Here is a 12,416-nt window from a genome sequence, read left to right on the forward strand (position 1 = left end):
TGACAGCGCTGGGTTCTGTTGACAGCGCTGGGTTCTGTTGACAGCGCGGGGTTCTGTTGACAGCGCTGGGTTCTGTTGACAGCGCTGGGTTCTGTTGACAGCGCTGGGTTCTGTTGACAGCGCTGGGTTCTGTTGACAGCGCTGGGTTCTTTTGACATCGCTGGGTTCCGTTGACAGTGCTGGGTTCCGTTGACAGTGCTGGGTTCCGTTGACAGCGCTGGGTTCCGTTGACAGCGCTGGGTTCTGTTGACAGCGCTGGGTTCTGTTGACAGCGCTGGGTTCTGTTGACAGCGCTGGGTTCTGTTGACAGCGCGGGGTTCTGTTGACAGCGCGGGGTTCTGTTGACAGCGCGGGGCGCCCTCTTGGACATTTCAGAAAGACACAGTTTTATCGCTGTCGGTCTAAAACTCTTGTCCAACGCTGAACCCTTTCTTCATTCTTAAAAAGCTTAAACAAACCAGTTGTGTATTTAAGAAAGAAAGCAGCTCTTTAATAACATTCATTTTTCTTGACAATAAAAGGTGACGGTTAAAGCCCGCAGTTTTTTTTATTTTTATATTTTGACACTTCATTGTTTAGTCACTCACTGACGGATCAAATTTTATGCAAAAATGTAAAATGAGGGAAAATGTTGTCACGTGTTTTTGCCAAACAGTGACCATTTCGCCCAGTTTTGTATTTTGTCTTTGAATTTGATTAATTCGTGCACACAGGCAGGTCCGTCTGGGCTCGGACCCCATGTCTGAAGAAACCCGGCTGCGGACACTGGCAGAAAGAACGTCTCAGCACGAGTGCACGGTGAGCTGAACCGTTCAGTTGCTACGACAGATGATGGACTTCTGCTTCAGTTAGAAGAACAACACATTTTGATGAGTTCCCAGGGGGTTCTGCTCGTTCCTTTACTTCAGTTATCGTTTGTCGTAGAACTGATTTTTTTGATCCTTGGCAGTTTTTTATTTTTTATTTTATCAACTTGTAATTAAACTTCACATTTACCGCAGGCGTTAATGGTTAATCATTAATTCCACACTGGGCGTAATAATCCCATAACACACTTCACATACGGGAGTTTCACCCTTAACAAAAATAGAAAGCTTCTTCTTTCAGGTGACTGATTATGTCACGTTGCCGTGGAAACACAGCGGACTCGGCCAAAGTGAACTCAGCTTTGAAGTATGGGTTCATGCGTGTCCCCAGAAAAGTTGTTTGACTAGTTGACAGAACTCTCACAGACACTTAACAGCACTTCCTTTCTCATCCCCTCTTGGTTCATGCTAACACACACACGGGGGTTATTTCTGTCCTCTTCAGGACTCTAGCTCTGACTTCCATTCATTCATGTAGCCTGACCCTGACCCTAACCCTGACCCTAACCCTGACCCTAACCCTGACCCTGACCCTGACCCTGACCACTGCTAGTACACAACTAACTCCAACCTAAACTCACACCGTAGTACTAACGCCTGACCCACAAATAGCGTTCCTCCTTTTTAGCACCAGGGTTTGGTCGTCAGAAGGACTAATGGTAAGTATGTACACCAGAAAAGGCCTTAAAGAGGTAAGAAAAATTAGGTAACCCCCCCCCCCCTCTGCCGCACACTCTTTGTTTTACAGCGTCATTTTTTTGTAATTTATGGGAACTCTTGTGTTTATGATGGGGTGAGCTGTCAAAGCATCTTAAGCGCCACTTTGGAATCCTGATTGATTGTTAGAAATGGGGGAAAAAGTTCATCAGCTCAGAGATACGAGTCATCGCTTCGTTACAGTACTGGATACCGTTCTTCCTGTTGCATGTCCGGTGTGTGTTGGAGATGACTCATCTACTACCAGCTCAATATTTATAAAACTGACAGAGTTATAGCCTTTCCTATACCCTCATCTAAAGCTGGGACATATTATGGTATGGAACTGTCTGTCCAAGCTCTAAATTGATAACCCTTTCACATAGAAATGTCAAACTGCACTGCAGGACACCTCACGGATGAGCGACTATTGATTTCAAGGTCATTTGGTCAAAGGTCAAGATCACAAGGGACCCCTTTGAGGAAATCTCGTCTACGCTGCAACTTGACATCCAGGAAACGCAGAAATGTCCAACCCTTTGTCCCTTACGTTGTCCCCATCTGTCAGCCATAAGACAGGACACAGTAAGGTGCAACTCCACAACTGCTTAGGATAGAAAATGTCATCAGACTTTGGCTGCACATGGGACCTTATGAACACTTCCACTAAAGAAATCTCAAGTGGTTCTGGTGAGGTCCACTTTTCTGATCACAAAATATTTGAATCAGCTCCTTTTCATGTTCTCGCACGTTCTTTGATTGAACTGTTGGACGACGTCATCGTCATTCGAACTGACCTTTCACCCCACCACAGTCCTAGTCCTTAGAGACACATGCAGTATGTTCAGGGTTGGCATGAGGGAATCCAAACTTGGGGTTTTGATTCGTCTGACAAGTTATCGAGGAGTGTATCGCGTACCATTGGTGGTGCTCTTGTTGTGTTTGCAAGAGCTTTGACCATGTGACCTTGAAGTAAATGGTCCCTTATCCATGAGGTCTCGTTGTACAGATCTAGTATAGAGCTGTATGAGTGGGTAAATGAGGCACAGATTGTTGTAAAGAGCTTTGAGCGTCTTGATGAGGGTTCTGGCTGGGTTCTCTGAACAATCCAGTAAACAAACATTAATTTTGTCATGTTCATCATTATTATCATCAGGTGAGTTCTAATATAAACATCTTACAGCCGTTTACAGCAGAAGCAGCGAGTAACGGTTAGAAGAAGCTCAGTAAGAAGCGTATTGCTGCCTCTTAAAGCTCTGTTTTGTGTTTCAGAATAAACAAACACTTGTGGCACCAGATGTTGCACCATATTCTGTGACCACCGTATATTGAGACTGTAGGGGGCGCTGTAACATTTTTACACCATACTTTGAAATATGTGATGAACACCATCATATTCTGTGACCGTCTATAATACTCATGATGTCTATAATAGTCAGATGTTACTTTTTATTCCTTAGAGGAAGTAAAGCGTCAGCAGAAACAGTTTGGCTCAAGTATTTAATGTTTTTCTATAAGTTGCAGTGTGGTCACAATATCTGATAAACGCCATCATATTCTGTGACCGTCTATATTTCCATAATAGTCGTGATATTTGAGATCAGATGTTACTTTTTATTTTTTTAGAGGAAGGAGAGAGTTGGCCTCTTTCCTTCAAATATCAGAAATTAACATCTGCCCACTAACATCATGACTATTATGGAAATATAGACGGTCATATAATAGGATAGCGTTTATCAGATATTTCAAAGTATTATGTAAAAATGCAACCACGCCCCCTACGGTCACAATATACAGTGGTCACGGAATATGGTGCAACACCCGTTTTAATTTCAAAGCAGCTGCCAGTTCGGCTGAGACGAACTGATCGTTCAAACCTTTATCCCGTTTGATGGTTTTAGGTCAAAGAAGAAGCTGAGAAAGTGGCCGAGGCCTTCGCTTCCCTAACGACCAAACTCTCCTCGACACGAGTTATTCGAGACGTCGGACAGGTATCCGTTTACCTTTTATTTATCTATTCTTCTAACGCTCATGTTTCAGTCATTTTGAATTGCAGATTATATGAAAAAAAAACTAAACGAAGTCTCTCCCAAACAAACCTTCAGCTACAACACGCAGAATGTTCAAATAGGTTTTCTTTAGCTGCTTATATGTTGTTGCAGTAAAAGGGTGAAAATGCCTTCAGACAGTGTCCAAACGGCGTTTTTTTTTATTTGTGCATACAAAATTTTAAAAACATTTTTGTATTTAAGCATTTTTTTACTTTGCTTGTGATCTAAACCCCAGTCCAGATCCATCAGATTAGTTTAACTCGTTTTCTTACCTTTAAAACGGTTCTGTTCATCGACCCGTTCAGAGAACGTGCTTACTCAGAGATCTGATTTTAAATGGTGGGCGGAGCCTGCTGAGGCAAACGACAAATCAGATCAGACTGTGGGTGGAGCAGATTGTTGACTCTTGTCTGTGTGATTATAGATTAGAAGACTATTTAGTTTCAGAGGAAACCTCGTGTACGGTAATACAGTATTTAGGGTTCAGTGGAGCATTAAAACTCGGTGAAGAAAAAATGGGTCAACACACGTTCCAGCTAAAAGGCTGGAGGACGAGGAATTTTCTGCTCGTCCACCATCGGGATGGGAAAAGGTTTGCCTTGATTGTAAAATAAATAAAAATCAAGTCTGGGCTGATTGGACTGATGCAAAGATGGAGGTTAGCTACTTTGAGGTAGTAGCAGAGGCGAAACGGTCGACAGGTGAGAAGGTGAGCTGGCTTCGAGGCTCAGTATTCACCAAACTGTATTATTTCTATTTCGGTAGACGGGGCGCTCGGCTCTGACGGGGCGGTGCGCCCCGCTTGTATAATGGTAGGGGAAACGCTGAATAAAAAACAAATTAAAAAGTGTAATATAAGTCAAGGAATCAGTCGATGGCATTAAAAATTAAAAACTCTGCTTCAAAATTGGCTCATCACCACAGAAACCCTGTAATATTTGTTATTTCTCTCTAAATGTCACGTTTTCGTGTCGTACGAGCACGTTAAAGTATTTTTTCTGACTTTTTCCAGCCCCCTGACGGAGTCCCATCCTTCCAGCGCTACACCAGTATTTCGTGGGAGCAGAAAGAACTGGCCCTCAAACGGTTTCAGCAGGCGGCTCGCCAGGTAAGACAAGAAAGTTTGAGCTAGACCGTGTTGGGGGGGCTACGTTTGACAAACTGTTTCTACAAACGCTGATTAGAACAAGGTCAGCCAAGTCCGAGTGTCCTGACCTCGAGTTCAGAGCGAGCGCTACGAAGAGACATCAGCAATAAAGACCGATACCTTAAATCACCGTGGCGACCAGATCCAGGTCCAGTCTGTATGTTTTAAACATGAAAGTACAAACCAGAGACACTTGATTCACGTGGACAGTTTTTATTTTGTTTTTTTACAGAAATTCTATTTTTTCTTCATCTTTATATGGAAAGTCAAATAAATATATAAATGAAAAAGTCCTTATTCCTCTATAAAACTTGTGTGTTTGTAAAATGAGATTCTAAAAGCAATAAGCTGAATTTATAGTAAACCGTCTTGGTTAATAAAATCAACAAACGGCGAAAAGATATATCAAAACTTGATCAAACAACTAAAACGTTGCTGGAAGAGTTGTATTTGTTAAATTTTGTTATGATCCTTTTGCTTCTTTCTGATGATTTTTGCTTTTTAATTATCCGTGTTTAAATATTGTCAAATAACTCCTGAAACTTTTCTCCGTCCTGCCTGGACTCTCTTCTTCACCTCTTCACCACACTCTCCATTTCTCTGGACAGTGGACCCCAAGTACTTGAAGTCATGCACCTTTGTGTCCTCCACCTCTCCAAGCTCTCTTCCACCTGTTCCCCGCTCCCGTTACACACAGAAAAGTAACTGCAGTGGACTGATCGGCTCCACGTTACCTCATCATGAGCTAACTGTTGCACCTGGACTCTGGTGAGATCATAAATAAGAACTCGTGGTCTGTCTCTTCTTGCAGATAGTGATCCGGTGTCGCATGAACCCGAGACTGGCCGCCTTAAAGACACTGACGGACAGCTTGAAGAACCCCCCGCCAGTGCAGAAAGGTTTGAAATGTCTACATTGTTAGCATGTTACCATAAGATTCCTGATCATATTTAAAAATAATGACTATAAATGTGGAGAAACTTTCTGTTTGTCACCTTTTTGTTCATTTCAGCTGAGACGCCCGTCATTAAACTTACCATGGACCCAATTTTTCCACGGTCTTTTACCATTGTCTCTGACGAGGTGGGTACTGCTCGCAGCTTCCATCTCTAAACCCGCACACATGCCAGGCTGCCCACAAAGCCTGGAGTTTAATTTGAGCTTTTAATAGGTCTTGACAAATAGGTAGAAATATATATATATTTCCACAATTTGTCCCCGTCGCCAACATATAAAAACCTGTATTCAGCAGGAAGAGTATTTTTACTTGTATGTAAAAGACTGATATAATGGAACAGTTTAATTAAGAATTTTAATTGAAATGTTTGAAACAAAACACGTTCTGTCGTAATTAAAAGGGATGTAGAAGAGAAAACTACTTTGTGGTCATAAATATCATTTAACTTGCGCTCAGAGATGTTTCTACATATTTTAGAAGTTACTAAACCTATGAGTATCTGTGCCGTAATTTTGTACCATATACAGTTTAATCTGCAACTGTACATAAATATTCATTTAGACAAAAGTAGGGATGCATGATATTATCGGCCGATATTAGCAATAAAGTTAAATATCGGACATGGGCCATTCCATCAAAACAACTCACCGATATAAAAGGCTTCTTGAATATGAAAATCTTGAAAATGTCTTGAATAAATTTGACATTAAACATAATCCAAGTTGAAGTGTTGCATCATTTTCAGCCTCCTTCCTGGCATCTGCATTTGGTAGCAGCCAAACCGACAAAGACCACGCAGAGAGTGATGTCGTATTTTAATTCCACAGCAGAGACAGCTGTGCAGTCTCTGTAAGGAGGTCTAGGGGAGAATATCTGTAATGGTGTCGATCATCGTCCAAATAAGTTTTAGCATGTCGGATATCGGCCAAAAATCCAATATCGTGCATCCCTAGACAAAAGATAGCTGAAAGTCCTTGAGTATCAGCTTCAACCGTTTTCTTTTATTAGAAGAAAAAAGTTCAAACATCAGAAGTAATAATTGTCATTGTGCTTTATAGAGCCTGACCGATATGGAAATGTTGGCTATCGCCAAAATTGTTTATTTAGCACAGCTGTTGGCGATCCTAAAGCTAATCCAATCAGATCCATGCTATAGTCTCACAGTCACACAGTCTTCCTAATGCGCGTTGTGCAAAAATATAAACTAAACGAAGAAATGCCCTTCCCTCTTTACTGTTGAAACAGTGTAAGTGCAGAAACGTGTTTTTTTTTAATTGTTTGCAGAGAAGTAAAGATTTTAAACAAACTATGCATTCCATTGAATACGCCAAAGATGACTGACACTGATGTATTTTATCTCGACGTTAGATTTATTGTTCTGGATAAAGTTTACAAGGCAATAGCCTATGTTGGGTTAGCTAAACGCTAGCTTGCTAACTTGAGAGACATGTAGCTCATGTCAAGCTGCGTAGAACATAATTTTAAAAAGTTCGAGCAGAAGAAGAAGAAAGAGCAGTACAGTGATGAGTCCAGCAGGGAAGTTTGTTGTAGGCCGTATTGTAGAGCCTAGCTATGGGTTTCAGGATTTCATTAGTAGTCTTCTTGATATTTCCAGGCTCCCGAGAATTTGGATGAATTTGAAGTGCCATTGGAGGTGAAGGTGACGAGACGCGTTCCTTTCTTGAAGCTTGAAGTACGTATTTACCACCGGACTTACTCTTTTGATATAAATAACTCCCGAATCACTGGGTTTGTACCAGAAGCTGCTCTGGACCTAACAACATAATCACATGGAACGAACAATTTATTGAAGGGCAGTGAACGCACCGCTCACACAGAGTCCTTCACAGAGACGGACAGCAAGATGTCCTCAGCTTCACTTGTAGTCGGGAAAGACGAGTCCCCTCAGAAACCAGCCTCAGTGTCCTTCCTTTATTTTTTAAATTCAATTATCCTTAGAGTTATTCTTTCAACTCTTTATGTCGCTTTAGGGTCAACTTCTGTTTTTATTTACCAGATTAAACAGCAAAAATATACAATTTTACATCAAAACCACAACAATAAATGAAATAAAATGCAGTTCACAGTAACAAGATGTTTTTAATGTTCCATCCATCATCCATCTGTATACATCCATCTGCATCCATCCTCCATCTGTATACATCCATCTGCATCCATCCTCCATCTGTCTACATCCATCTGCATCCATCATCCATCTGTCTACATCCATCATCCATCTGTCTACATCCATCTGCATCCATCATCCATCTGTCTACATCCATCTGCATCCATCATCCATCTGTCTACATCCATCTGCATCCATCTGTCTACATCCATCTGCATCCATCATCCAGCTGTATACATCATCCATCTGTCTACATCCATCTGCATCCATCATCCATCTGTCTATACATCATCATTCATCTGCATCCATCATCCATCTGTCTATACATCCATCATCCATCTGTCTATCTGTTATCTCTCTATCCATCTGTCTATCCATCTACCCTTCTTCCATCTATCATCATCTGTCTACCCATCCTTCATCTCTCTATCCATCATCCATCTGCATCCATCCTCCATCTCTCTATCCGTCTGTCTATTTTTCATCTGTTTATTCTCCATCTGTCTATCCCTCCTCATCTGTCTATCCATCCTCCATCTGTATCCATCATCTTCAAATTGTTTCTGAATCGGGTCGCGGGAGCAGCAACTTGAACATGGAGGCCCAGACATCTCTTTCCACAGCCACATCTTCTCGGAGGACTCTAAGGAGTTTCCAGTCCAGCCCAGAGACATAGTCTCTACAGCGTGTCCTCCCAGTTGGACATGGACACGTCCAGGGTCCACCCTTACCAGCTGTCTTAACCTCAACTGGCTCCTCTGGCTGTGGAGGAGCAGAGGTTCTACTTCGAGTCTCTCCAGGATAACTGAACTTCTCACCCTGTCTCTAAGGGAGAGTCCAGCTACCCTGTGGAGTAAAATCGTTTATACGGTTCGTATCTGCGATCTCATTCTTTCGGTCACTGTCAGAATACGTGATCATATGTGGAGGTAGGAATGTAGACTGCTTCACCACAACGGACTGGCACAATGCCTGCAATACTGCAAAAGCTGCACCAATCCGTCTGTCGATCTCAGGCTCCATTCCTCTCTCACTCGCCCACCTCCGTTCATGGCAGAATCTTACTGTTCAAATTCAAGAATCTTCATTATCCCCAAGGAGCAATTAGTTTCACAGTCAGTCGGCACGCAGAACCTCCGCACTAGACAAGACATGGAGACAGTAAAGTAACGGAACATAAATCATCACTGTTCACTGAGAAGCCTGAGCACTACAGGGATGAATGAGTTTTTCAGTCTGTTCGTTCTACATCTGGGCAGCAGATACCTGCATCCAGATGGAAGCAACCTGAACTCACCATGGAGTGATGATCAGGATCTGCCAGAATCAGCCTGGCCTTGTTCACTGACCTCATCTTGTGTAGGCTGTAACCGCTCCCACTGCCCTCCAAAACGAGCCCCGTCACTTTAACCTAACGGCAGCAGAAGTGTGAAACTAAGATTATCTCATGTTAAGAAAAGATGAAGTTATCACCATTTTGGTCAAACCTTGATCTCATGACATGCTCTGAGTTTGAGTTGGGAACGACTCTCAGCTACTACTAGTCCTGGGCGATATGTACCAAAATTAATATCTTAATCATTTTTTAAGATAAATCGCGATTTAAGTTATATATTTCTATATATTTTTTCTTTCTGTAAAGTAACAAAAATATATTTGAGTCAAAGCTTTGTCCCAATTGTCACACAGGCACTTTTATAGAACTACACGGATTTTCAAGTCTTACAGTGAGAGGTAGCACGACATTAATAAAGCAGTGGCTTATCATATCGCTAAAGCCGCTAACAAGATGGCTAACTTTAGCTATGTTGTTCCACAGTTGAGACTGAGGCCGTGTCTTTAGCGATATGATAAGCTGCTGCTTTATTACTGTTGCGCTACTTCTCACTTTTCCTACCCATTTATCGCATGATAAATGAAAATGAGGTGGATAATTTTAATTTATCTGCTTTATCGTTTCTTCGTGTCTCTCTCTTTCTATTGAAGACACCGGATGACAAAAGGATCAACTCCGGTGTTCTTCACTGACCCCCTCCCTTTCTCTTTTCTCTTTAAAATCCATTTTAACCGTCCAAAATCATGTTTTTGGATCATTAAAAGCAGCTAAGCTACGAGCTAAGCTAACAGGCCAACCTCAGGAAAAAACCTCCATCTTGTCGAAGCTCCAAAATTCACGGTTGAAACTCGTGTCTTTGTGTAAAAAGTTGCTTTTCTCTGCAAAAAGAAGCTGAGAACTTGTTTACTGACTTTTTTATTAAAAGCTTTGTGTGAAAAATGCTAAAGAGCTCAAACCACACCGAACGTCCGCCATTTTGAAAACCGAAGAGAGACAGCCCATGTCACGTCAAGGGGACTCCCTCCCATTTTTCTTAGAGACACGCTGCTCGCTCCCTCACTATCCATCCTTCAGTTCAAACAGTCTTATACTGCCATCCAGTGGTCAAAAAAAGGTACTACACACAAAACAAATTAAACATTTCTTCTTACATTTGACAATAATTACTAATTATTGTCAAATTTCAAACAATATCATTTATTGCGATAATTTCTAAAACAATTAATCACCCAGCAAAATGTGTAATCATGACAGGCCTACGTAAGGCACATCACGGCTAAATGAGTTTTGACCTGTGGTTTGTTTCAGGGAAGGAGGCTGAAGTCAGTCGGAGCTGCAGCTGCATCTTCACTTACAGCGCTGCTTTGAACGGTGCAAAAGGGTCGTAGTGCCGACCTTTTGTCGGGACTTGTTTTCTGCATCGTCTCCAGAAAACATTTTTCTGCTGCTCATCTGACAATTTAAATCCGAACCATCTCCAAATAACAGCCACGGTTTTTCTTTTTGCTGAGCAGCTAAGCTGCTCTTTGATATCCTCTCCTTTGTTTACTTGATGTGCTAAACTTCCCTCCACCGGGGGGAGTATTCAGTGAGGGAGGAGGAGTGGCTGCATGCAGTTGGCAGCGCAGACGTGACACAAAGAACTACACTGATTTTCAAGTCTAATAATACTCCATGGTTGTGGTAGAGCCATTTTAGCTCTCTTACGTTAAAAAACTTGCGATACATCGCCCAGCCCTAGCTACTACCAAGTCAATCGGAGCTGCGACATAAAACTAAAAATGTTTTTTGTGTGTGTGTTCCAAGAGTTGGAAAGGTTGAAGAGGCAGGAAATAGAAATAAGCTTTTTCAACAGTAGGAGCCGAATTAATGTCAAGCTGGAGAAAGATACAGTTTGAAACGTAAGAGTTTGTAAATATCGGATCTTTTCAGACGTGACCGTGTTTCACATCAACGTGAAGCCCCTAACGTGTAGCTTCGTTTTCCCAGGACATTCTGAACACGCTTCGAAGCTCCTCGCTCCTCGCTCCTCGCTCCATCTTCACATGGGTTCACCTCCTGAGTTTTAACGTTCCAGGCGTGTTCTCTGTTCTCCAGGTTCCCCAGCGCTACAAGTTGATGGGTTACGAACCCGTGTCGTCCTTGGATGCATTTGAGAACTACATCCCTGCAACTCTGGCCAGGCCTCTTCGCTCTGGACCGCCGGTAAACAATCCGCATCCGCACCGAGGATTTTATTTAATATTTACTGTGAAACTGTTTTGAATAATTTCTGTACTATTGAGCGCACCTGAATATAAGCCGCACCCACTAAATTAAAAAGTATACATATTTAAAAAATGTACATACATAAGCTGAACTTGCCTACAAGCCACAGGTGTCCACATTGTTTTGCGAGAGATGCACAGTTCTTGTAGATCAAAATCCAACCACCAGATGTTTTATAGACTTTATTTTACTGTAAAAAGACAGAGTGAACCCCACAGGTCGTCATGACAACTCCCTCCCTCCCTCATAGTTACTGTACTCACTTTTCAGGAAGAGTTGGAGCCCGTCGACTTGAGAAGAGCGGAGCTGAAATTAGAAGATGAAGACAAGTTCTCCTTCAAAGCTCCTGACGCTCTACTGAGACCGTTCCCAGCAAACCCTCTCAGGATCTTTGTAATCTGATTACCTCTTTGTTAAATCGAACGCTCCTCGACACGTTACGAACATGTTTTACTCTCATGTTGTGCTTTAGAACCCAGCCCCGGGTCTTCAAACCTACAAACCAACACCTAAATACCTCGAGTGCGATCCAGACTTCCACTTCTGCCCTATACCCAAGTAACACCACACAACTATCTTAAACTCTCCCTGACCTTGAACACGTTCATTCTGTTGCTTCCTTTTGTGCAGGTACAAGTACCCTGAACCCGAGACGAGCACCTCGAGGAGAGTGAGGACAGTTCAGACGTTCCTTGATCTGGAGGTAATTTCCTTCCAAGGTTTGCAGTTTCTTTTAGTCAAACCAATCCACCTTGTTCCTGGGGCTCTACTGTCTAAATGATTATGGGTACAACTTCCTGTCAGACAGGAAAATGTCTAACTATGCTAGTAGATGTAGCTAAACATGCTAGTAGATGTAGCTAAACATGCTAGTAGATGTAGCTAAACATGCTAGCTAAATATGTTAGTAGATGTAGCTAAACATACTAGTAGATGTAGCTAAACATACTAGTAGATGTAGCTAAACAT

The 12,416-nt window shown here is 42.1% G+C and overlaps 1 protein-coding gene across 1 annotated transcript in view; it reads left to right on the forward strand.

Annotated features, from left to right (window-relative positions):
- cfap221 (cilia and flagella associated protein 221) overlaps window positions 1–12,416 on the forward strand; it is a 39,519-nt gene that overhangs the window by 22,709 nt on the left and 4,394 nt on the right. Inside the window, exons 12-21 of the mRNA XM_037696730.1 lie at window positions 714–798; window positions 3,464–3,553; window positions 4,626–4,721; window positions 5,572–5,659; window positions 5,773–5,843; window positions 7,334–7,411; window positions 11,277–11,384; window positions 11,718–11,840; window positions 11,920–12,005; window positions 12,078–12,166. Of these exons, the coding sequence (XP_037552658.1) occupies window positions 714–798; window positions 3,464–3,553; window positions 4,626–4,721; window positions 5,572–5,659; window positions 5,773–5,843; window positions 7,334–7,411; window positions 11,277–11,384; window positions 11,718–11,840; window positions 11,920–12,005; window positions 12,078–12,166 (914 nt within the window). The remainder of the gene's footprint in view (window positions 1–713; window positions 799–3,463; window positions 3,554–4,625; window positions 4,722–5,571; window positions 5,660–5,772; window positions 5,844–7,333; window positions 7,412–11,276; window positions 11,385–11,717; window positions 11,841–11,919; window positions 12,006–12,077; window positions 12,167–12,416) is intronic.

The sequence above is a fragment of the Nematolebias whitei genome, chromosome 23 (genome assembly GCF_014905685.2).
Source record: "Nematolebias whitei isolate Nwh7 chromosome 23, NemWhi1, whole genome shotgun sequence".
NCBI classification, from domain to species: Eukaryota; Metazoa; Chordata; class Actinopteri; order Cyprinodontiformes; family Rivulidae; genus Nematolebias; species Nematolebias whitei.